We start from the raw sequence: 26,113 nt of genomic DNA, 5'->3' as shown, positions 1-26,113 counted from the left end.
TGTGAGGGAGTGTGTGTGTGAGAGGGACTGGGGGAGACTGAGTCAGTGAGTGTGGAGTGTGTGTGACAGAGTGTGTGTGTGTGTGAGGGAGTGTGTGTGTGAGGGACTGGGGGAGACTGAGTCAGTGAGTGTGGAGTGTGTGTGAGGGAGTGTGTGTGTGAGGGACTGGGGGAGACTGAGTCAGTGAGTGTGGAGTGTGTGTGACAGAGTGTGTGTGTGTGAGGGAGTGTGTGTGTGAGGGACTGGGGGAGACTGAGTCAGTGAGTGTGGAGTGTGTGTGACAGAGTGTGTGTGTGTGAGGGAGTGTGTGTGTGAGGGACTGGGGGAGACTGAGTCAGTGAGTGTGGAGTGTGTGTGACAGAGTGTGTGTGTGAGGGAGTGTGTGTCAGAGAGAGACTTGGGGGGAGACTGAGTCAGTGAGTGTGGGTGTGGTAAACCATATATATATGTTGTAACTGGGTTACCTGTCTGGACACGCCCCTCTGCTGACTGCTCCTGTGGCTCCTCCCACAGTCCCCTGAATAAAGGTGATTGTGCCACTGCTCCTCCTTCAGTCCGGGGCAGATACTCAGCATGGACGGTGGTTCATTTACTGTTAATAAAAGCCTTTCAGTATTTACTCGACTTCCAATCTTTTGGAGTAATTGCTAGCGCATCAGTGGGAGTGTGTGTCTGTGAGAGAGACTGGGGGAGACTGAGTCAGTGAGTGTGGAGTGTGTGTGAGACAGAGTGTGCGTGTGTGTGAGGGAGTGTGTGTGTGAGAGAGACTGGGGGAGACTGAGTCAGTGAGTGTGGAGTGTGTGTGAGACAGAGTGTGTGTGTGTGTGAGGGAGTGTGTGTGTGAGAGACTGGGGGAGACTGAGTCAGTGAGTGTGGAGTGTGTGTGAGGGAGTGTGTGTGTGAGAGAGACTGGGGGAGACTGAGTCAGTGAGTGTGGAGTGTGTGTGAGACAGAGTGTGTGTGTGTGTGTGAGGGAGTGTGTGTGTGAGAGAGACTGGGGGAGACTGAGTCAGTGAGTGTGGAGTGTGTGTGAGGGAGTGTGTGTGTGAGAGGGACTGGGGGAGACTGAGTCAGTGAGTGTGGAGTGTGTGTGAGACAGAGTGTGTGTGTGTGTGAGGGAGTGTGTGTGTGAGAGGGACTGGGGGAGACTGAGTCAGTGAGTGTGGAGTGTGTGTGAGACAGAGTGTGTGTGTGTGTGAGGGAGTGTGTGTGTGAGAGAGACTGGGGGAGACTGAGTCAGTGAGTGTGGAGTGTGTGTGAGGGAGTGTGTGTGTGAGAGAGACTGGGGGAGACTGAGTCAGTGAGTGTGGAGTGTGTGTGAGACAGAGTGTGTGTGTGAGGGAGTGTGTGTGTGAGAGGGACTGGGGGAGACTGAGTCAGTGAGTGTGGAGTGTGTGTGAGACAGAGTGTGTGTGTGAGACAGAGTCTGTGTGTGTGAGGGAGTGTGTCTGTGAGAGAGACTGGGGGAGACTAAGTCAGTGAGTGTGGAGTGTGTGTGTGAGACAGAGTGTGTGTGTGTGAGGGAGTGTGTGTGTGAGAGAGACTGGGGGAGACTGAGTCAGTGAGTGTGGAGTGTGTGTGAGGGAGTGTGTGTGTGAGAGGGACTGGGGGAGACTGAGTCAGTGAGTGTGGAGTGTGTGTGAGACAGAGTGTGTGTGTGTGTGAGGGAGTGTGTGTGTGAGAGGGACTGGGGGAGACTGAGTCAGTGAGTGTGGAGTGTGTGTGAGACAGAGTGTGTGTGTGTGTGTGAGGGAGTGTGTGTGTGAGAGGGACTGGGGGAGACTGAGTCAGTGAGTGTGGAGTGTGTGTGAGACAGAGTGTGTGTGTGTGTGAGGGAGTGTGTGTGTGAGAGGGACTGGGGGAGACTAAGTCAGTGAGTGTGGAGTGTGTGTGAGACAGAGTGTGTGTGTGTGTGAGGGAGTGTGTGTGTGAGAGAGACTGGGGGAGACTGAGTCAGTGAGTGTGGAGTGTGTGTGAGACAGAGTGTGTGTGTGTGAGGGAGTGTGTGTGTGAGAGAGACTGGGGGAGACTGAGTCAGTGAGTGTGGAGTGTGTGTGAGACAGAGTGTGTGTGTGTGAGGGAGTGTGTGTGTGAGAGAGACTGGGGGAGACTGAGTCAGTGAGTGTGGAGTGTGTGTCAGACAGAGTGTGTGTGTGTGAGGGAGTGTGTGTGTGAGAGAGACTGGGGGAGACTAAGTCAGTGAGTGTGGAGTGTGTGTGAGACAGAATGTGTGTGTGTGAGGGAGTGTGTGTGTGAGAGAGACTGGGTGAGACTGAGTCAGTGAGTGTGGAGTGTGTGTGAGACAGAGTGTGTGTGTGAGGGACTGTGTGTGTGAGAGGGACTGGGTGAGACTAAGTCAGTGAGTGTGGAGAGGGTATGTGGGAGTGTGTGTGAGGGAGACTGGGGGAGACTGAGTCAGTGAGAGTGGAGAGGGTTATGTGGGAGAGTCAGTGTGGGTGTGAGACAGTATGTGTGACAGAGACAGTGAATGGCTAAGAGTCTCTTAGATGCCCTTAATGTATCTGCCTCCACCACTACCTCTGGCGAGGCATCCCTGCACCCATCACTCACTGTAAAAAAGCTACTCTGACATCCTCCTATACTTTCTTCCAATCACCTTAAAATTATGCCCATTTGTAATAGCCATTTAGCCATCACACTGGTTAGACAGTGAGTGTGGAGTGCGTGTGTGAGAGAGTGTAAGAGTGACAGTGACTGTGGGGAGTGTGTGTGTGAGAGAGACAGTGTGTGTGAGGCTGTGAGAGACACAATGTGAGAGTGACAGTGACTGTGGGGAGTGTGTGCGAGAGCCAGTGAATGGGATACAGTGAGTGTATGCACCCGAGAGATACTAACGTGCAGGGGACATGGAGAATCAGCCAGAGACAGAGAGGCAGGACTGTGCGTGAAAATCAATGTTAGAGATTATTCGTGTGAGAGATACTGACGTGTAGGGAGGGAGAAAGAAGGGCCCACTGACAGTTCAAGCTGTAAGCCTGCACCGGAGACCGAAAGTGGAATGCAGAATATACAGGGATTCGCGTTCCGCCCTCAGACACCGCGGCGCTTTCCCATTACACTACCAAGCACTGAAACTGTTCTTATTTGTAAGAAGCAAGTTCTCCAACACAACATCCGTTCATTGGGGGTTTAGGGCAGTAACTCAGGTCTGCCAGATGCTTCCCCTGATGCCTGCCGACATTTCCCACTGCCGAGGACCAACTTCCCTTATGCGGTCATTGTGGAAGTTCTAATCTGCGTTCCAGATCTGCTCAGGCTGTGGCTTTTAAAGACATGTACGGTTATACAGCACAGAAACAGGCCCCTCAGGCCCACTGTGCCATTTGCCCACTTCTCTCTCAACCTTTCCTCTTCACATACCCCTCCAAATGCTCCTTGTATTTTGTCATGGTGCACACCTCAGCCATAAGACATTGGGGCGGAATTAGGCCATTTGGCCCATCATGTCTGCTCCACCATTAGACTAGGGCTGATTTATTATTCCTGTCATAAGACCATAAGATACAGGACCAGAAGTAGGCCATTTGGCCCATCGAATCTGCATTGCCATTCAATCATAGGCTGATCCAATTCTTCCAGTCATCCCCACTCCCCTGCCTTCACCCTATACCCTTTGATGCCCTGGCTAATCAAGAACCTATCTATCTCTGCGTTAAATACACCCAATGATTTGGCTTCCACAGCTGCTTGTGGCAATAAATTCCACAGATTTACCACCCTCTGACTAATGTAATTTCTCCACATCTCTGTCCTAAATGGACGCCCTTCAATCCTGAAGTCGTGCCCTCTTGTCCTAGAATCCCCCACCATGGGAAATAACTTTGCCATATCTAATCTGTTCAGGTCTTTTAACATTTGGAATGTTTCTATCAGATCCCCCCTCATTCTCCTGAACTCCAGGGAATACAGCCCATAGCTGCCAGACATTCCTCATCCCCTTTCATTCCTGGAATCATTCTTGTGAATCTTCTCGAAACCCTCTCCAACATCAGCATATTGTTTCTAAAATAAGGAGCCCAAAACTGCACACAATACTCCAAGTGTGGTCTCACAAGTGCCTTATACAGCCTCAACATAACATCCCTGCTCTTACATTCTATATATCTTGAAATGAATGCTAACATTGCATTCACCTTCTTCACAACTGACTCAACACCGGCCCCTGTGGAACTCCACTGGTAACCGGCAGCCAGCCAGAATAGGATCCCTTTATTCCCACTCTGTTTTCTGCTGACTAGCCAATGCTCCACCTATGCCAGTAACTTTCCTGTAATTTTACAAGCTCTTATTTTGCTAAGCAGCCTCACGTGTGGCACCTTGTCAAAGGCCTTCTGAAAATCCAAGTATACCACGTCTACTGCATCTCTTTTTTCTACCCTGCTTGTAATTTTCTCAAGAATTGCAGTAGGTCTGTCAGGTAGGATTTTCCTTTTTTTTTGGTTTTCTTTTCAGAAAACCATGCTGGCTTTTGGCCTATCTTGTCATGTGCTTCCAGGTATTCCATAATCTCATCCCTAATAATTGATTCCAACAACTAACCAGACTGTCTCCACCCAGCTTACTGGAATCACCTGCTACTCATTTCCAACAACACCAGCAGCCTGTTTAAACCCTGCTTGCATCGCCAGCATGTTTCATTCCTTCAGACCATCCAGCCTCAATCTTGAATCCAGTAATTCTGCTTTGCCTTTAACAAACCCAAATCTCCGACCAGGTCATATAAATCAGAGCATTGAGTATAGGAGTTGGGATGTAATGTTAAAATTGCACAAGGCATTGGTAAGGCCAAATTTGGAGTATTGTGTACAGTTCTGGTCACCAAATTATAGGAAAGATGTCAACAAAATAGAGAGAGTACAGAGAAGATTTACTAGAATGTTACCTGGATTTCAGCACCTAAGTTACAGAGAAAGGTTGTACAAGTCGGGTCTTTATTCTTTGGAGCGTAGAAGGTTGAGGGGGGACTTGAGAGGTATTTAAAATTATGAGGGGGATAGATAGAGTTGATGTGGATAGGCTTTATCCATTGAGAATAGGGGAGATTCAAACAAGAGGACATGAGTTGAGAGTTAGGGGGCAAAAGTTTAAGGGTAACATGAGGGGTAACTTCTTTACTCAGAGGGGTGGCTGTGTGGAACGAGCTTCCAGCAGAAGTGGTAGAGGTAGGTCTGATATTGTCATTTAAAGTAACATTGGATAGCTATATGGACAAGAAGGAAATGGAGGGTTATGGGCTGAGTGCAGGTGGGTGAGACTAGGTGAGAGTAAGCGTTCGGCATGGACTAGGCAGGCCGAAATGGCCTGTTTCTGTACTGTAATTGTTATATGGTTATATGGTCATTTAACTCCGATAGAGTTATCGGATAAGGCTCACTTGACTTAGAGGGTTCAAAATCATTTTCCATTCCTGACTCATGCATCATGACATCTTTGCCTGCTTCCTCTAGACTCCATGTCTCTTGTGGCCTTGGCCTTGGCTTTGGTACTATCGTCATGCGGCACGGGTCTCATGGCTGAAGGGAAATTCGGGTATTCAGTGGGTTTCTTGGTTTTAACTGAGTAACCAGACACACTGGCCAGACAGAATAGCAGTCTGTCACATGATCCTTCTGCTCTCGCCACATCATCAGGACAGTGAATCATTTCCAAGGACCTCTGAGCCAAGCTCTAAGATCGACAGTATGTGTTGCACAACAAGTGATTTGTCTTGGTTGTCAATTTTACAGTCAAAGTAGAGCTCATTGGCTTTCTTAAAAAGAGGAGTCCTTGAGATTTAAGTGTATACTTGCCAAAAATATAACAGCAAGTTGCAACAGTAGCGAGACATTTTGCTATCACAAATACTCCTGAAAATAAAATTACTTTATAACATTGAGTACACACTATATGCCCGGCCAAGATAGAAATCTTTGCAGCTTACATCGTGGGCACCATTTTAACTGACTTGAATTATGAATTGAAATAACAAATACAGGCGATTTTTAAAAAAATGGTGCATGAGAGGGAAATTTCATGGTGATTTTCATGATCAGCAGTCCAAAATCCATAAGATACCCCCAGAAGTATCCAGGAAGCAAAATCTTTGTTGTCCCGTGTTATCGCTCACTGCTGCTCTGTGTTTGGACCAAGCCTCTTCCGCATTTCCGAACAGGACGAGTGAATCGCTTATGGACCCAGCAGAGTAAAGGAAGTCGTCCATCAACATGAACACACAATCCAGAAGCAGCAGGAAGCAATTGACCATCCCCGTGCCACTCTCAGCCAACCCTCCATCTTATGACCGCAACCTCCTTCCTTGGAGCCTCTGATTCCAGTGCCCAAACACTTCGATGGATCCCCAATCTGATGCTGTAACTTCCTGTCCCAGTGCGTCCTACACTTCCAGCTGTAGCCATCGAAGTATGTCAGGGACTGAGTCAAGATTGCCTTCATCATTTCTCTCTTGACTGGGCGAGCTCTGATCTGGGCTGTTGCTAACTGGGGCAATAAAACTCCCATTTTCAACCAACATTGAGACGCGCTGAGTTATGGACCATCCTGGAGGTGTAATGGAAGCAGTGGATCGGATACTTTGCTTGTGTTACAGTTCATGCTTGGTGCTAGATTACACTGTGGAATTCAGGACCCTTGCGGCACAGTGCGGTTGGTATGCAGAAGCGCTGTTGGCCCGTCACCATCACGGCCTCTCAGAGCACCTGAAAGATGAGCTGTCCATCCGGGAGACGCTCACTAACCTCAAAAGCCTCATCACTCTGGCCCTCCGCATTGACAAGCCTGATATGTAACAACCCTCCAGATCAACAGCCCCAACCCCAGTTCCGTTCCCAGAACTATTACAGGCTGCAGGACCCTCATATCAATGCCTCTGGAAGCACACTGTTAGAGTGAGCTCCCTTAACCACCCTCCCAGCTCCCCCTCCCCACCAAGAATGCAAATGTCAGTGGAGAAGCAACTTGTGATCATTCATGCATCCAACACCCACTACATCTGGGAAGACAGCACCACCAGGTAGAGACGAAGGGCCTTCCCCTGGTCCCTCGTTCCAGCACCATAGCCTGACTCATGTTCTCTGTCCCCCTCCACACACTGATGGCCTTATGCACGCCCAGGGCTCTGCTGGATTCCGGCTCAACAAGCAACTTTCTGGACCAGCTACTCCCTACCTTGTATGGGTTGGACTCCCTACCAAGCCCATCTCTCACCCTTTCTCCATCACGGACATTGACAGACGTCCCTTGGGGTTTGCGATGGTATGGCCTGTGCATATAAGCACTGGAGAGCACCACGAATCCATCCAATTCCTCCTGATCTCTAATCTTGGGTTACTGCTAGCTACCCACTCTCGACCCTCACTTCACACGGTCACCCAGTTCACTGTTGAGTTGGGGACCACCTGCCTGCAACCTGAGTTGACCTCACCTTGTAAATCTGAGGAGACCCTTGACCTCTCCAATCTCCCACTGGAGTATCACGACTTAGTTTATCACCTTCGGTAAAAGGAAAGCCAGCACCCTGCCACCTCACAGAGCACATAACTTTGTGGTTGACCTCCTCCCGGGCACCACCCCTCCCCGAAGTTGTCTGTTCTTCCTCTCCCCTCCTGAAATCCAAGCCATGAATGACGACATCACCAAAGTGCTTTGTTAGACCATCCCAGTCCCCAGCCAGAGCAGGATTCTTCTTTGTTAATAGAAAATTGGGTGTCTTTGTTCCTGCATCAACAATAGTGGACTCAACAAAATCACCAGAAAGAACCAATACTGTCTCCGCTGATGGATAGTTATTTGAAACGCTCCGCAGGGCCCAGATCTTCACCAAACGGGATCTACAGAGCATGTAACCCTGATCCATGAAAGACTATTGTTTTACCCACTGGCCGCTGTGAATACTTGGTGATGCCTTTTATACTTCCCAACAGCCCGGCTGTTTTCCAAGCCTTCATCAACGGGAGCCTCCAAGATATGCTACACAGGTATGTGTGTGTCTACCTCAACATCCTCATCTTCTCCAAGGACCCTCAGGACCATGTCTGTCATGTCCATTCAGTCCTTCAGCATTTCCTCAGACCAATGGTGCTACAAGTTAGAGAAATGCCAGTTCTACACTCTAGTCAATCCTTCTCTGCGTTACTTACTTCCACTCCATTGCACTTCTTGTTTAAGATGGCCCTGGTGAACCTCAGTGAGTTCTAGCTAGTGGATAATGAAACAAGGAAAACAACTAAATACTTTGTCAATCACACTTTTTCTGGTAAGTGATCACTGCAAGTAAAAGTCTGTAATTTCCTTTTGGCCTTGAAGGGAATTCGATGTGGCAGAACCGAGGCAAGGCGAGGCAGCTCAGAGTGAGACAGACCTAAGGTTCAATCATTTTAAGTGCCTTGCTGAAGGTTAAATCAAGGCAGCGAGGTCCAGGCACCTTAGCGTACCGAATCAACTGAACTTGATGCTTGGACAGACGTAAGCACGGGGCCAAATCGGAAAGTGCAGGTACAGGCCGAATTGGGGCGGTAGGGTCCAGGCACCAGAGGGGATCGGGGTGACTCAACTCCATGTTTGGGTGCGCATTTAAGTGCTGTACTGGATATGAAAGGTCAGCTATAGGCTGAATCGAGGCAGTGGGGTCCTGGCCCCAGTGTGTGTGTCGAGGTGATGAACCTGATGCTTGGATGGTGATTCAGGCACTGGGACACATTGAAAAGGTCAGGGGGTTGGGGCCCAAGGCCCGAGGCGAGGGATGGGTTCAGATCGTGGCTCCTTGACTTGACTCTGCGCTGATCTATGGGACTCTCTTTGTGGACTTCAGATCAGAACGCTATTTGCTTACTGTTACTGTTTGCATGGTGTGTTCTTTTTCTCTGCACATTGGGTGCTCAACAGTCTTCTTTATTTTTATGTGTTTTTTCCAAATGGGCATGATGCTTTTTTCTCTCTGCACATTGGGTGTTTGATGGTCTTTTTTATATGGGTTCTTTTGGCCTTCTTTGTTTCGTGGCTGCCCATTAGGAGACGAATCTCAAGGTTGTATAATGTGTACATACTTTGATAATAAATGCACTTTGAACCTTGAATCATGGAGCCAGAGGAAGTGCACACCACTGTTGAATGGCACTGACCACACTCCCTCAAGCAGCTACAGTGCCTCTTGGGTTTCTCCAACTTCTAGCACTGTTCCATCAGAAACTACAGCCAAATCACCACTCCTCACCTCCCCAAGTCTAATGGATAACCTGGGACCACGCTTTCAAGGAGTTCAAGAGATGCTTTACACCTGCTCTCATTCTCCACCAGCCGAACCCCTCCGGAACTTTTGTGGTAGAGGAGGATGCATCTGGCACGGGCATCAGGGCCATCCTCCCCCAGTGAGGTCCGGACGGGAAGACTTCTTCTCATGCAAGTTCCACTCTATATAGCGGAGTTATGGAGAAGGACATAGGAAACTACTTGCCACTAAATTGACTGTGGAGGAATGGAGACATTGGCTGATGGGATACTGAGTCTTTCCTAATCTGGGCTGACCACCAGAACCCCATATCCGTACAAGACCTGCCAACTCAACCCATGTCAGGCTCGCTGGGTCCTCTTCTTCAAGCAATTCAGCTTCATCTCCTCCCCGCCTGCCTCAATTAACACTAAAGGGCATGCCCTGTCATGACAGTTTGATCCAGTTGAAATGGAGATCGACCCTCAACCCATCATTTCAGCCTCCCCCCCCCCACCCCCCGATCATCTGGGACCTTGAAAACCAAACCCTTACGGCATGAGCCTGTTCTGGCTGACACACCAGACAGCCGCATGTATGTGCCGGTGGCCATGCGCTCTGAGGCACTGCCACTGCAGTGGGCCCACTCTTCATCCCTCTGGCCATTCAGGTGCACAATAGTCTCTGGATTTTCTGTAACACTGGTTTTGGTGTCCCACCATGATCACAGACGCTTGTCTGTTGGTTGCTCCATGCCCAGTCCAATTCCTCTGGGCTCCTGTGGGCCCTACTGGTCCCTCTATGCCCATGGTACCACATCGCCATTGATTTCATCACGGGTTTGTCACCTTCCGATGGGACCATGGTGATCTTGACAGTGGTGGACCGGTTCTCCAGGCAGCCCCCTCCCTACCCAAATGGCAGACCTGGTTCTTTAACATGTAGTTCGCCTCCACAGCTTCTCCTGGGACATTATGTCGGACTGGGGTTCACAATTCATCTCCGGCTTCTGCACGCTCTTCTGCACTTCAGTGCGTTTGTCCTCTGGCTATCATCCACAGACCAATGGACAGTCAGAAAGAGAATATTAGTAAGTGAAGGAGTTTCTGCGATGCTTCACCACCTCTAACCCTCCCACCTAGAAGTATCTGCTCTGGGCCAGACTCTCCCAAAACATACACACCTCCTCTGCCACAGGTATGTCACTCTTTGAAGTGCTTCATGGCTACCAACCCCCATTGTTGCCCATGGAGGACCCAACAGTGGAGGATCCTGTCCACCAGGGCCTGGTTTTCCGCTGCTGGAAAGCTTGGAAGAGTGCTTGGGGGGGCATCCAAGCTGCTACCCAGGCCTACCGCCAGCTGTGCCTAGGCAGACTATTCCAGCCTGGGGACTGTGTCTGGCTGTCCACCCTAGAACTGCCTCTGCACATTGATTCCCTCTAGCTCTCACCCCAGTTCATTGGCCCCTTCAAAATTACCCATCACATTAATCCAATAAGTTGCCATCTTCAGCCACCACTGTCCCTCAGGATCACACCTACCTTCCACATGCCTTGCCTCAAGCCTGCTGAGACAGCACCTCTAGAGGCCAGGATGGCGGAGGGTGGTCCAGTGTACCCAGTTCGCTGGTTGATGGATTCACAACTTCACGGACGGAGTGTGCAGTACCTAATCACCTGGGAAGGGTACGACCCGGAGGAGAGGTCTTGGGTGCTGTCCAATTTCTTCTTGGATCCATCACTTATCGAGGAGTTCCAGTGGACATATCCGGATAGCCCTGGTCTGTGAGGTGCCGGCTGTAGGAGTGGGAGTTCTGTTAGGTATGCACAGGCAGGCACCTCCCAGTCTCCATCCAGCTAACGTGAATCACCTGCCACTTGTTTTCAACTCATCACCTGCAGCCCATTTAAACCTAGCTCTAATCCACGGTCCTTGTTCCACTCATATGAACCACCTCCTAACCTTCAGTTACCTTGTTGAGTTAACCATCTATTCTCTTTGGTTTTGAGGACCCTTGTGGTTTATTGTTTGCAGTTGCTTGTTAAAGTTATGGCCCACTGTTAAATCGTCTCTGCTGCTCTGTGTTTGGGTTAAGCCTCCTCTACACCTCCTGACAAGAATCCCCCACTATAGGAGACATCCTCTCCATGTTCACTCAATCTAAGACTTTCAATGTTTGATAGGTTTCAAAGAAATCTCCCTTTATTTTTCTAAACTCCAGGCCCAGATGCACTGTCTCTAGCAGCACGTTCCAAAAAAAAACACCTCTATGTGAAGAATTTGTCCCTCCAGTTCATTTTAATACTCTCTCTCACCTTTAACCTCTGTCCATTAATTCATGATTCCCTTTCCCTGGGGGAAAAAATTCTTGATGTCCCTACCTCAAATACTTCCTCTGGCAGCTCATTTCATATATGGACTACAGATCACGTTGTGTGTGAAAATGTTGCCCCTCAGGTTCCTATCAAATCTCCTTGGATTCTATGTTCTTATGCCCTTAAGTTCTTGATTCGCCAGCCTCTCCCTGTAACTCTGGCCCTCTAGTCCAGGGAATATCCTTGTAAATACCATCATTCCCACAATCCTAATTGAGAAGTTGCAGAACCTGGGCCTCTGTAATTGGATCCTCGACTTCCTAACCAGAAGACCACAGTCTGTGCTGGTTGGTGATAACATATCCTCTTCACTGCCAATCAACACTGGCGCACCTCAGGGGTGTGTGCTTAGCCCACTGCTCTACTCTCTGTATACACATGACTGTGTGGCTAGGCATAGCTCAAGCACCATCTACAAATTTGCTGACGATAAAACCATTGTTGGTAGAATCTCAGGTGGTGATGAGAGGGCGTACAGGAGTGAGATATACCAACGAGTGGAGTGGTGCCACAGCAGTAACCTGGCACTCAACGTCAGCAAGACGAAAGAGCTGATTGTAGACTTCAGGAAGGGTAAGACGAAGGTACACAAACCAATCCTTATAGAGGAATCAGAAGTGGAGAGAATGAGCAGCTTCAAGTTCCTGGGTGTCAAGATCTCTGAGGATCTAACCTGGTCCCAGCATATTGATATAGTTATAAAGAAGGCAAGACAGCGGCTATACTTTATTAGGAGTTTGAAGCGATTTAGCATGTCAACAAATACGCTCAAAAACTTCTGTAGTTGTACTGTGGAGAGCATTCTGACAGGCTGCATCACTGTCTGGTATGGAGGGGCTACTGCTCAGGACCGAAAGAAGCTGCAGAAGGTTGTAAATCTAGTCAGCTCCATCTTGGGTACCTAGCCTACAGAGTATCCAGGACATCTTTAGGAAGCGGTGTCTCAGAAAGGCAGCGTCCATTATTAAGGACGTCCAGCACCCAGGGCATGCACTTTCCTCACTGTTACATCAGGTAGGAGGTACAGAAGCCTGAAGGCACACACTCAGCGATTCAGGAACAGCTTCTTCCCCTCTGCCATCCGATTCCTAAATGGACATTGAAGCTTTGGACACTCTCTCACTTTTTAAAAAAATATACAGTATTTCTGTTTTTGCACTTTTTTAAATAATCTACTTTGATTTACTTATTATGTTTTATTTTATTTATTATTTTTTTCTCTCTCTGTGCTAGATTATGTATTGCATTGAAATGCTGCTGCTGCTAAGTTAACAAATTTCACGTCACATGCCGGTGATGATAAACCTAAACCATTGCTTCCTGACAAGGGAAATTGCCACAGACGGCTGTGGAGACCAAGTAACTTAAAGCAGAGGTAGATAAGGCTCGCTATTAGTAAGGGTGTAAAAGGTTACAGGAGAAGGCAGGGGAATGAGGCTGAGAGGGGTAATAAATCCCCAGGCTGTGAGACTTCAGAACATCCTGCTACCACCCAGTACACACTATTAGTGACAGCACCAGTAGCATTATACTGTTGTATATTTAACTATATGTCATATACGCATTTTGTGTCCACTTGTACATCCACATAATACGTTTTTAAAATCTGTTAATATTACTGTGCTAACATTATTTTATGAGGTGTATGTGATAAATGTACTGTGCTTTGTACCTTGGTCCCTGAGGAACATTGTTTTGTTTAGATGTGCGCACATGTGCGGTTGAATGACGATAAATTGACCTTGAGCTTGAAATCAGCCGTGATTGAACAGTAGAGAAGGCTCTGCACCGAATAGTCCGTTTCTGGTCCTATGTCATTTTCTCTGCACTCTTTCCAGTTTAACCACATTTTTCCTATCACAGGAGGTGACCTGAACTGGGCACTGTATTCCAAGTGTGGCCTCAACAAGGAATTAAGAAACTGCAACATAATGTCCCAACTGCTGTAGAGTCAGAGAGTTATAGAGAAGTACAGCACAGAAACAGGCCCTTCTGCACACCTAGCCCATGCCAAAACTACTTAAACTGCTTACCCCCATCGACCTGCACTGGGACCATAGCCCTACATACCCCTCCCATCCATGTTCCTTTCCAAACCTCTTAAACATTGAGCTCACATGCACCATTTACCCCGGGATCTCATTCCACTCTCTTATGATCCTCTGAGTGAAGACATTTCCCTTCATGTTCCCCTTAAACTTCTCACCTTTCTCCCTTAACCTATGACCTCTAATTCTAGTCCCACCCAACCTCAGTGGAAAAAGCTTGCTTGCATTTAACCTATCTATACCCCTCATTATTTTGTATACTCTATCAAATCTCCTCTCAATCTTCTATGTTCTAAGGAATACAGTCCTAACCTATTCAATCTTTCCTTATAACTCAGGTCCTCCAGACTCAGCAACATCTTAGTAAATTTTATCTGCACCCTTTCAACCTTGGTTACCTATTTCCTGTAGGTAGGTGACTAAATCTGCACACAATACTCCAAATTAGGCCTCACCAATATCTTTTATAACTTCAATATAACATCCCATCTCCAGTATTCAATACAGTGATTTATGAAGGCCAATGCGCCAAAAGCTTTCTTTACGATCCTATCTACCTGTGACACCACTTTAAATGAATTATGGACCTGTATTCCCAGATCCCTTTGTTCTACCACACTCCTCAGTGATCTACCATTCACTGTGCAAGACCCTTCTGGTTGATCCTACCGAAGGGCAAAACCTCGCACTTGTCTGCATCAAATTTCGTCTGCCATTTTTCACCCATTTTTTTAGCTGATGCAGATCCCTCTGCAAGCCGTGATAGCCTTCCTCACTGTCCACTACATCCCCAGTCATGGTGTCATCTACAAATTTGCTGATACAGTTAATCACATTATCATTCAGATCATTGATACAGGTGACAAACAACAAAGGACCCAGCACTGATCCCTGCGGCACATTCTCAACCCCACTCAAGACTCGCCCAGAACATATTATTCTTTCATTCCAAATTTAGAGACCATAAGACCATAAGGCATAGGAGCAGAATCAGGCTGATCCTTTTTTCCCCTCCTTTGTCCCACTCCCAGGCCTTCTCCCCATAACCATTGATGCCGTGTCCGATCAGGAACCTATCAAGCTCGACCTTAAATACTCCCAGTGACCTGGTATCCAGAGCTGCCTGTGGTAATAAATTCCACAAATTCACCACCCTCTGGCTGAAGAAATTTCTCCGCATCCCTGTTTTAAATTTTAGGATCCTTCTCTGGTGAAAAGTCACCTCTCCACCAATCGTGTCAAGAGGCTCTCAGACCTCAAACCTCTTCACACAGCCACCTATAACGTGAACCCCCTGCGCGAGAGTCGGTGAAAGGAAGCCACCTCACGATGAATGTAAACATTTTAATATCACTCTGTGTAGCTGTATAAGAGAAGAAAGGTTCTGGAATCCTAGCTGGTGTGACGTTCAACAACTCCATCCCTCTGTAAAAGATCTATAACGAGTTTGTGCTTCACGTTGTCTTGGAATATTCTCATTGCCTCCTGGCAGCAGGACCTTTTAGCTGCTTAGGAAAGAAGAGGATCCATCAATGTAATGAATTTACACGGAATAGAATCGTCCCCCTGGAAGGGCCTAGGTAGAATGGATGTGGTCAGGATGTTTCCTATTGTGGGAGAATCTATGACCAGAGCACACAGGCTCAGAACAGAAGAATGTCCCTTTAGAACAAAGATGAGGAGAAATTTCTTTAGCCAGAGGGTGGTGAATCTCTGGAATTCATTGCCACAGACGGCTGTGGAGGCCAAGTCACTGGGCATATTTAAAGTGTAGGTTGGTAGGTTTCTGACTAATAAGGGTGTTAAATATAACAGGGAGAAGCCAGGAGAATGGGGCTAAGAGGGATTATATATCAGCCACAATTGGATGGTGGAGCAGACTTGATGGGCCAAATGTCTTATTGCTGCTCCCATGTCTTATGATTTCATTCTGTGTGACGATTAATTCATTCCATGTCACTAAATTCTAAACTTTCTCTGAGAGCTGTGTGGTAGGTAGACAGATTCAGGCATCAAGGGGATTGACTGAATTAATTGGCACAGAGAAGCAGGTGGGAAAATGAGAAGTTAGACCATAAGACCATAAGACAAAGGAGCAGAAGTCGGCCATTCAGCCCATTGAGTCTGCTCCGCCATTTTATCATGAGCTGATCCATTCTCCCATTTAGTCCCACTCCCCCACCTTCTCACCATAACCTTTGATGCCCTAGCTACTCAGATACCTATCAATCTCTGCCTTAAATACACCCAATGACTTGGCCTCCACTGCTGCCCCTGGCAACAAATTCCATAGATTCACCACCCTCTGACTAAAAAAATCCCTTCACATCTCTGTTCTGAATGGGCGCCCTTCAATCCTTAAGTCATGCCCTCTCGTACTAGACTCCCCCATCATGGGAAACAACTTTGCCACATCCACTCTGTCCATGTCTTTCAACATTCGAAATGTTTCTATGAGGTCTCCCCTCATTCTTCTAAACTCCAAGGAATACAGACCAAGAGCGGACAACCATTCCTCATATGTTAACCCTCTCATTCCCGGAACCATTCTAGTGAATCTTCTCTGTACCCTCTCCAACGTCAGCACATCCTTTCTTAAATAAGGAGACCAAAACTGCCCACAGTACTCCAAGTGAGGTCTCACCAGCGCCTTATAGAGCCCATCACACTCCTGCTCCTATACTCTAGAAATGAATGCCAACATTGCATTCGCCTTCTTCACCACCGACTCAACCTGGAGGTTAACCTTAAGGATATCCTGTATGAGGACTCCCAAGTCCCGTTGCACCTCAGAACTTTGAATTCTTTCCCCATTTAAATAATAGTCTGCCCATTTATTTCTTCTGCCAAAGTGCATAACCATACACTTTCCAACATTGTATTTCATTTGCCACTTCTTTGCCCATTCTTACAATTTATCCAAGTCTCTCTGCAGACTCTCTGTTTCCTCAACACTATCGACACTCCACCTATCTTCGTATCGTCAGCAAACTTAGCCACAAAGCCATCTATTCCATAATTCAAATCGTTGATGTACAATGTAAAAAGAAGTGGCCCCAACACGGACCCCTGTGGAACACCACTGGTAACCGGCAGCCAACCAGAATAAGATCCCTTTATTCCCACTCTCTGTTTCCTACCAATCAGCCAACGCTCTATCCACGTATGTAACTTTCCCATAATTCCATGGGCTCCTATCTTGTTAAGTAGCCTCATGTGTGGCACCTTGTCAAAGGCCTTCTGAAAATCCAAATATACAACATCCACTGCATCTCCCTTGTCTAGCCTACTGGTAATTTCCTCAAAAAATTGTAATAGGTTTGTCAGGCAGGATTTTCCTTTAGGGAATCCAGGCTGAGTTCTGCCTATCTTGTCATATGCCTCCAGGTACTCTGTAACCTCATTCTTGACAATCAACTCCAACAACTTCCCAACCACCGATGTCAAGCTAACAGGTCTATAATTTTCTTTTTGCTTCCTTGCCCCCTTCTTAAATAGCGGAGTGACATTTGCAATCTTCCAGTCTTCCGGAACCATGCCAGAATCTATCGACTTTTGAAAGATCATCGCTAACGCCTCCGCAATCTCCACAGCTACTTCCTTCAGAACACAAGGGTGCATTCCATCTGGTCCGGGAGATTTATCTACCTTTAGACTATTCAGCTTCCTGAGTACTTTCTCTGTCATAATTGTGACTGCGCACACTTCTCTTCCCTGCCATCCCTGAATGTCTGGTATACTGCTGATGTCTTCCTCAGTGAAGACTGATGCAAAATACTTGTTCAGTTCCTCCGCCATCTCCTGATCTCCCAATCTCCCATTACAATTTCTTCAGCATCATTTTCTATCGGTCCTATATCTACTGTCACCTGTTTTTTTACTCTTTATATACTTGAAAAAGCTTTTAGTATCCTCCTTGATATTATTTGCTAACTTCCTTTCATAGTTAATCTTTTCCCTCTTAATGACCTTCTTAGCTTCCTTTTGTAAGGTTTTAAAAACTTCCCAATCTTCTGTTTTCCCACTAATTTTTGCTTCCTTGTATGCCCTCTCCTTTGCTTTAACTTTGGCTTGACTTCTCTTGTCAACGATGGTTGCATCCTTTTTCCATTCGAAAATTTCTTCTTTTTTGGAATATACTTGTCTTGCACCTTCCTCACTTCTCACATAAACTCCAGCCACTGCTGCTCTGCCGTCCTTCCCGCCAGCGTCCCTTTCAGTCAACTTTGGCCAGTTCCTCTCTCATGCCACTGTAATTTCCTTTACTCCACTGAAATACCGACACATCAGATTTCGGCTGCTCTTTTTCAAATTTCACAGTGAACTCAATCATGTTATGATCACTGCCTCCTAAGGGTTCCTTCACCTCAATCTCTCTAATCACCACCAGTTCATTACACAATACCCAATCCAGTACAGCCAATCCCCTAGTGGGCTCAACAACAAGCTGTTCTAAAAAGCCATCTCGCAGACATTCTACAAATTCTCTCTCTTGAGATCCAGTGCCGACCTGATTTTCCCAATCCACTCGCATGTTAAAATCCCCCACAATTACCATAACACTGCCTTTCTGACAAGCCTTTTCTATTTCCTGTTGTAATTTGTAGTCCACATTACTGCAGCTGTTTGGAGGCCTGTATATAACTGCCATTAGGGTCCTTTTACCCCTGCGATTTCTTAGCTCAACCCATAAAGATTCTGCACCTTCCGATCCTATATCAATTCTTTCTAATGATTTAATATCATTTCTTACTAATAAAGCCACGCCTCCCCCTCTGCCTACCTTCCTGTCCTTCCGATACATCGTGTTGCTAGTTGCTAGTAAGCTGTAAACTAGAGTCTTGGAGAAGTTGCTACCAGAAAGTGCAGTAGAAACAGGGACTGGAACATTCAGAATAGAGAAATTCAAAAGGGTGTAGGGAGAGTGGGATTAATTGGAGACCCTTTTTCAAGGTTTTGGGAGAGATAAACAAGCTCAGCCATGCCCCTAGTGTGGAGAGAGCTTCACTCTGTCTCATCCCATGAGTGTGTGATAGCACAGTGTAGAGGGAGATTCATGCTGTGTCTGACCCTGGAAGTGTATGATAGGACAGTGTAAAGGGAGCTTCACCTTGTACCTGATCCTGGGAGTGAATGATAGGACAGTATAGAGGAAGCTTTACTCTGCATCTGATCCCAGGTGCATGTGATGGGACAGTGTAGAGGGAGCTTCACCCTGTCTGTGAGTGCATGATGGGACAGTGCAGAGGGAACTTCACTCAATGTCTGACCCTGGGAGTGTGTGTTGGGACAGTGCAGAGGGAACTTCACTCAATGTCTGACCCTGGGAGTGTGTGATGGGACAGTGTAGAGGAAACTTCACTCAGTGTCTGACCCTGGGAGTGTGTGATGGGACAGTGCAGAGGGAACTTCACTCAGTGTCTGACCCTGGGAGTGTGTGATGGGACAGTGTAGAGGGAACTTCACTCAGTGTCTGACCCTGGGAGTGTGTGATGGGACAGTGCAGAGGGAACTTCACTCAGTGTCTGACCCTGGGAGTGTGTGATGGGACAGTGTAGAGGGAACTTCACTCAGTGTCTGACCCTGGGAGTGTGTGAAGGGACAGTGCAGAGGGAACTTTACTCAGTGCCCCTTAGTGCCTGACCCCTGGGAGTGTGTGATGGGATAGTACAGAGGGAGCTTCACTGTGCTGAGGTCCTGGTATTGGTTCTGCAATCAGGAACTGATAATCATACTCTACTATCTCACCTAAAGAAGCAAAAACAACAAAAGAGCATCAACTTACTTTTCCAGCATGTTTCCCTTGAGAAGATGGGAGGTGTGATTTGCCACCATCTGCAGTAGTTGAGCCAGCTGCTTCTTCTTCACAGTGGTCTCTTTTGATAGATCCTGAGAGGTCAGAACAAACTCTGCCCTCCGTTCTTTGTGGAGCTTAGTGTTAAGTGAGTCTGTTACAAAATCATGTTCTGCGAAATAATGAAAAGAAGATGAGTTGGGAGTAGGCAGCCAAAATCTCACAAATCAGAAGATACTGGTCAATAAATCTTACTCTGGCTGGAGGTCTGTGACCAGAGCTGTTCTGCAGGGATCCATACAGGGACCTCTGCTATTTAAGATCTGGATGAAAATGTGGATGAGTGTATTAGTAAATTTGCAGTTGACAAAAGGATTGTTGACTTTCCGGATGGTGTAGATAGGCAAATATTCAGCATGATATATCTGTACACTCAGTGACCACTTTACTAAGTACCCCTGCATCTAATAAAGTGGCCACTGAGTGTATGTTTGTGGTCTTCTGCTGCTGTAGCCCATCCACTTCAAGGTTCAACATGTTGTGTGCTTGGAGATGCTCTTCTGCACACCACTGTTGTAACACGTCGTTATTTGAGTTACTGTCACCTTCATGTCAGCTTGAGCCAGCCTGGCCATTCTCGTCTGACCACTCTCATTGACAAGGTGTTTCTGCCCACAGGTTGGCTGCACACTGGATTTTTTTTGTTTGTCTTTAGCATCACTCTCTATAAATTAGAGACTGTTGTGAAAACCCCAGCAGACTGTGAGATACTTAAATCACCCCGTCTGGCACCAACAATCATTCCACAGTCGAAGTCACTTAAATCACATGTTTTCCCCCATTCTGATGTTTGGTCTAAACAACAACTCAACCTCTTGACCATGTCTGCATGCTTTTAAGCATCGAGTTGCTGCCACATGATTGGCTGATTAGATATTTGCATTATTGAGCAGAAGAACAAGTGTACCTAAGAAAGTGGACACTGAATGCATGCTTGCCTTTATTAATTGAAGGTACTAAGTTCAAAGCATCAGGAAGTATGTTGCAGCTTTACAATATTCCTCCACATCTAAGTTTTAAAGGGGTGTCCTGTTATTCTGAGGCTTCTATCCATTCTCCATATTTGCACCTATTTCTGGGATGTTACTTATATCTTCAACAATGGTAAGTCTTGCAAAATAGTTGTTTAAATCAACACAGTCTCTTTGTTTTTGATTATCTATTCCACAAGACCAACCCTCTGTAAACTCTGCTATATTCTGTGGAAACTCTTTCTACCTCATGCCATATTTCTGGCATAATTTATTTCTACTAGTTAAATCAGGGATTTCTCCATACCAGCAGGAAGTTTCATATATGCCAGGTACCTAATGTTGGTGCATGATACAGTGATAGGAAAGGTTTAGAAGGATATGGGCCAAATCTGGGCAAAAAGGACTAGCTTAGATGAGGCCTGCTTTCTTGCTGTATGCCTCTATGACTCCATGTGCCTATCTCCTCATCCTGTCACCATTTGACAGGCCAAATAGCCTAATTACCCTCCTATATCTCGTGTACTTATGGAGACCACGAGGTGAAACAGGTTGCACTGATCGTACAGCCATGCATGGCGAGTTGTTGCAGGCATCTTGTAGAAGGTACAGAGGAGATGTAGAGTAGATGATAAAAGGCACAGATTGAGTGGACAGCCAGAGACGTTTTCCCGGGGTGGAAAGGCAAACACAAGGGGTCAACATTTTAAGGTGATTGGAGGGAAGTATAGGGGGATGTCAGAGGTAAGGTTTTTACAGAGAGAGTGGTGAGTGCATGGAATGCACTTCCGGCATGGTGGTAGAGACAGATACTTAGATGGGTACATGGATGATAGAAAGATGGAGGGCTATGTGGGAGGGAAGGGTTAGATTGATCGGAGAGAGGTTAAAAGGTTGGCACAACATTGAGATCTGAATGGCCTGTTCTGAGCTGCAATTTCCAGATGGTACAGACATAGCAGAGATGGGTTTGGAAGGTGTACAGGTCTGTACTCACAATCCTGTGCCATTACCAATTGAGGAAACAATGACATTCCCTCTCTCTTTAGCCTTCAGATTAGACTTCCTGTGGAGATTAGCACCACTGGTTTTTGCCTCAGACTTCCAGCACCTGCAGCTTTTTAATTTTCACTGATTATCTCTAAGTCAAGTTCTTGATAGGTATTAAATCTCTCTCATTTTTCTCCATTAAAGGCTGATCATAAATGCAATCCTTTGAAGATCACATGGTCGTGGAGGGTGGAAACAGGCCTTTCGGCCCATTGTGTTTATACTGAGCATCAATCACCCATTTACAGTGATTCCATTTTATTCTTACCGTATATTTCCTTCAACTTCCACCCCCAGATTTTAACCTTTATTCACAAACTGGGGCAAAAGTAACCTACTGACCCATGTGTCTTTGGAATGTGTGAGGGAACCGGAGGACTCAGGACGGTAAACCCAGAGGGAGAGTGTGCAAACTCCATGCAGTCAGACGGCACAAGAGGGCAGGATTAAACCAGGGTGAGCTGGGAACATTCTGCCCATTGTGCTGACTAGGTGCTCGGGGGGCGGCTGTACCTGAGCAGAGGTGCCTCTTCGCTGCCAAGCGGTGCGACACACGCTTCTTGTGGCGTGCCCTGGTTGGCGGCTCCTCCGGTCCACCCCGCGGCACAGCGGCGGGTTGCTCTCCCAGCCTGACGCTCAGCCTCAGGAGGTGATCCCCGGACACCTTCGGCCGGACTCGCCGGCAGGTGTGGGGCACTGGCCGGCCCCTCTCCCTCGCCTCAGTGCCTCGGGCTGGCCGCTCTTCTACCGCACGGACGTGCCCGTGGCCAGGTTTCCGGCAGCCGTGACACCCCTGGCCCCATCCTCCGCCTGGGTCCCAGCCCTGGTCTTCGCCGCAGCACTGATGGGGATTCCGCTGCCGTCGGTCGAAGGGTCTCCCAGAGTGGGAATCCCGCTCGCTTCTTTGGAGATGGGCTGCAGACTGGCCCTGGTCGGTCTGGTTGGAAGAAGGTGGTGTGGTGTCAGATTCTGCTGGGCTCTCCCAGCGACAGCCCTCTTGGCGCAAGTCCTCACCCGCTCGCTGCCCTTGCTCGGGATCACGCACTGCCCTGTCCAGCAAGGGCTCCTGCCGTGTGGGGACCTTCTCCTGTTGGTTGTGTGGCTGGTGTCTCTTCAGGCCCCCTGGTTCCCGGTGCGGATGTCGCGCTGGGAGACCGCGTCCTTCACCTTGCGAGCAGGACCAGTTGTCCTCACCACTGTGCCCCTGTGGCACCGCCTGGCAATCTACCTGCCGGTCACCGCAGGCCCGGTGGTCCAGACACCGACTGCCAGTGGCTGCCAGCCCCGAGGTGGGTCGCGATCCCTGGCCATCTGCCTGTGGGCCTGGGGAGTGCGGCCATTCTCCACACGGGGTCTCGGACTGCTGGCGTCTGTCCTCCAGCTGCTTCGGGAGCTGCACGCCCTCCTTGACATTCACCGGAGACTTCTGTCGTTGCACCAGCTTTAGCTGTTCAGAAGTAACATCCTTATTGAAGCAAATGACAAAGAGATGTTACCTTATGCTGTCTACAATAAATATCCCAGAGCACACAGATGGTCAGAAATAACAACAGGAATACAGGAGTTGGGATGTTATCTTAAAGTTGTATAAGGCTGAATCTGGAGTATTGTGTACGGTTCTGATCACCTACCTACAGGAAAGAAATCAAGAAGATTTAAAGAGTGCGAAGAAAACTTACAAGAATGTTGCCGGGATTTGAGGACCTGCGTTATAGGGGAAGGTTGAATAGATTATTCTCTGGAGCACAGGAGAATGAGGGGAGATTTGATAGATTTATACAAAATTATGAGGGGTAAATGCAAACCGGATTTTTCCACTGAGGTTGGGTGAGACGAGAACTAGAGGTCATGGGTTAAGGGTGAAAGGTGAAATGTTTTAAGGGGAATCTGAGCGGAACCTCTTCACTCAGAGGGTGGTGAGGGCGTGGAATGAGCTGCCAGTGTAAGTGGATGGGGACTGGATTGTAACATTTAAGAGAAGTTTGAATGGGTGAACGGATGAGAGGCTATGCTGTGGGTGCAGGTAGATGGGACTAGGCAGAAGACCAGGTCGACATGGACTTATGAAATGAAGAGCTTGTTTATGTGCTGTAATGCTCTATGATGCTATTTTGCCCTTTGAGCCTGCTCTGTTACGCCATATGAACATATATGATTATTCAAATCAGATATTTATCACGTCCTTAGCAATTGTAAGGTGCCAAAGCTCACTTTTTTATCAGCTATGTGCTTATCTAAAAATTCTTAAATGCCCCTAATGTATTATGGACTTATGGTATCTGCCTCTACCACCACCCACGGAAGGGAACATAAGCCAACATCGATCCCAGCTCTCCTTCTGGGTCAGAAGCCCTAACAACCCCTGGACGTAACAGGAAAGAAACTTGGTCAGACTGGACCTTCTCTTTAACTGCTGCTGCGAGGTCTTTGATTTTCTTGTCGTCCTGGCACGATTTATGTTTCAGAGCATCTATCTCTTCCTAGAAGACAAGATACGATTCTTAGTTTCACGTGTCTAAAGGTCCAGGGCAGAGAACACATGAGACACAGTACTATGTGACATCTGTGCTGCAGACACTAAAAACAGTGGATAAATTGCTAATGGATACTGTCCATGAGACAGTACAGGTTAATACTGCATGTGGGTTGACATACCATTGTATTCAGTATAGTACAGTACAAAACTCATAGGCACATATACTGTATATAGGGGTTTTCCATATAAACTGGGGTAATTACCCACAAACACAAGAAAAACCTGATGAAGGGTCTCGGCTCGAAACATCGACTGTTTACTCTTTTCCGTAGATGCTGCCTGGCCTGCTGAGCTCCTCCACCATTTTGTGGTGTTGCTTTTGGTTAATTGCCCCCCAATTTGTGAGTGAGGGTTAGAATCTGCGGTTATTAGTTGATGGAAATGTGCGGTAAGAATAAAGTGGCATCAGTGTAGGGTTAATAAATAGGTGATTGATGCTCAGTATGAACACAATGGGCCAAAGGGCCTGTAGTTTATACACTTTGTGACCATGTGATCTTAAGAGAATTGCATTTATAATATATAACTATTTGTCAATGTGGAGCAGAGAGTGAGTTTGTAAATCTGGTGGCAGCAAAGGATGCTGTGAGTGGCAGGGGTAGAGTGCCGTGGACGAGATGTGGGGCAAGTGGCAGAGAAGGTGTGCTGGGACAGATAGGTGGTGCTGTTGCAGGCAAACCCAGCCCTGCCAAAGTCATTTTGATTCCAAACAATTGGTTTATTGATCATTACAAAATTCCTGTCTGGTGCTTCCTGCTCCCTCCTCTCACCCTTCCCCTTTTCCTAATCATAATTCCCCTCTCCCTGTCCTATTCCCACTCTCAGTGTACAACAGACACCCATATCAGAATCAGGTTTATCATCACTCACATACGTCATGAAATTTGTTTTTTCTGTGGCAACAGTATAGTGCAATACATAAAATTACTACAGTAGTGTGCAGAAGTATTAGGCATCCAAGCAATATGTACAGTGCCTATAAAAAGTATTCACCCCCCACCCCGAAGTTTTCATGTTTTCTTGTTTTGCTACATTGAATCACAGTGGATTTACATAGAAACATAGAAAATAGGTGCAGGAGTAGGCCATTCGGCCCTTCGAGCCTGCACCGCCATTTATTATGATCATGGCTGATCATCCAACTCAGAACCCTGCACCAGCCTTCCCTCCATACCCCCTGATCCCCTTAGCCACAAGGGCCATATCTAACTCACTCTTAAATATAGCCAATGAACTGGCCTCAACTGTTTCCTGTGGCAGAGAATTCCACAGATTCACCACTCTCTGTGTGAAGAAGTTTTTCCTAATCTCGGTCCTAAAAGGCTTCCCCTTTATCCTCAAACTGTGACCCCTCGTTCTGGACTTCCCCAACATCCGGAACAATCTTCCTGCATCTAGCCTGTCCAATCCCTTTAGGATTTTATACGTTTCAATCAGATCCCCCCTCAATCTTCTAAATTCCAACGAGTACAAGCCCAGTTCATCCAGTCTTTCTTCATATGAAAGTCCTGCCATCCCAGGAATCAATCTGGTGAACCTTCTTTGTACTCCCTCTATGGCAAGGATGTCTTTCCTCAGATTAGGGGACCAAAACTGCACACAATACTCCAGGTGTGGTCTCACCAAGGCCTTGTACAACTGCAGTAGTACCTCCCTGCTCCTGTACTCAAATCCTCTCGCTATAAATGCCAGCATACCATTCGCCTTTTTCACCGCCTGCTGTACCTGCATGCCCACTTTCAATGACTGGTGTATAATGACACCCAGGTCTCGTTGCACCTCCCCTTTTCCTAATCAGCCACCATTCAGATAATAATTTGTTTTCCTATTTTTGCCACCAAAGTGAATAACTTCACATTTATCCACATTAAATTGCATCTGCCATGAATTTGCCCACTCACCCAACCTATCCAAGTCACCCTGCATCCTCTTAGCATCCTCTTCACAGCTAACACTGCCGCCCAGCCTCGTGTCATCCGCAAACTTGGAGATGCTGCATTTAATTCCCTCATCCAAGTCATTAATATATATTGTAAACAACTGGGGTCCCAGCA

At 47.2% G+C, this 26,113-nt stretch overlaps 1 protein-coding gene across 3 annotated transcripts in view; it reads right to left on the bottom strand.

The window, feature by feature from the left end:
* Positions 1-10,916: 10,916 nt before the first annotated feature.
* LOC134352238 (uncharacterized) overlaps positions 10,917-26,113 on the bottom strand; it is a 103,548-nt gene continuing 88,351 nt past the window's right edge. Inside the window, exons 14-17 of one of the 3 annotated variants that reach the window (XM_063059556.1) lie at positions 23,923-24,003; positions 22,037-22,988; positions 19,434-19,614; positions 10,917-11,021 (exon numbers count right to left, since the gene is read on the bottom strand). In XM_063059556.1, the coding sequence (XP_062915626.1) occupies positions 10,967-11,021; positions 19,434-19,614; positions 22,037-22,988; positions 23,923-24,003 (1,269 nt within the window). In that variant the 3' untranslated portion in view covers positions 10,917-10,966. Of the gene's footprint in view, positions 11,022-15,018; positions 15,157-19,433; positions 19,615-22,036; positions 22,989-23,922; positions 24,004-26,113 lie in introns of those variants that run through there. The other 2 variants (XM_063059615.1, XM_063059691.1) reach the window with 2 other exon arrangements.

Source organism: Mobula hypostoma, chromosome 1, assembly GCF_963921235.1.
Source record: "Mobula hypostoma chromosome 1, sMobHyp1.1, whole genome shotgun sequence".
NCBI classification, from domain to species: Eukaryota; Metazoa; Chordata; class Chondrichthyes; order Myliobatiformes; family Myliobatidae; genus Mobula; species Mobula hypostoma.
Note: the sequence above shows the minus strand (reverse complement) of the source record. Positions and strands in the feature narration are given on the sequence as shown.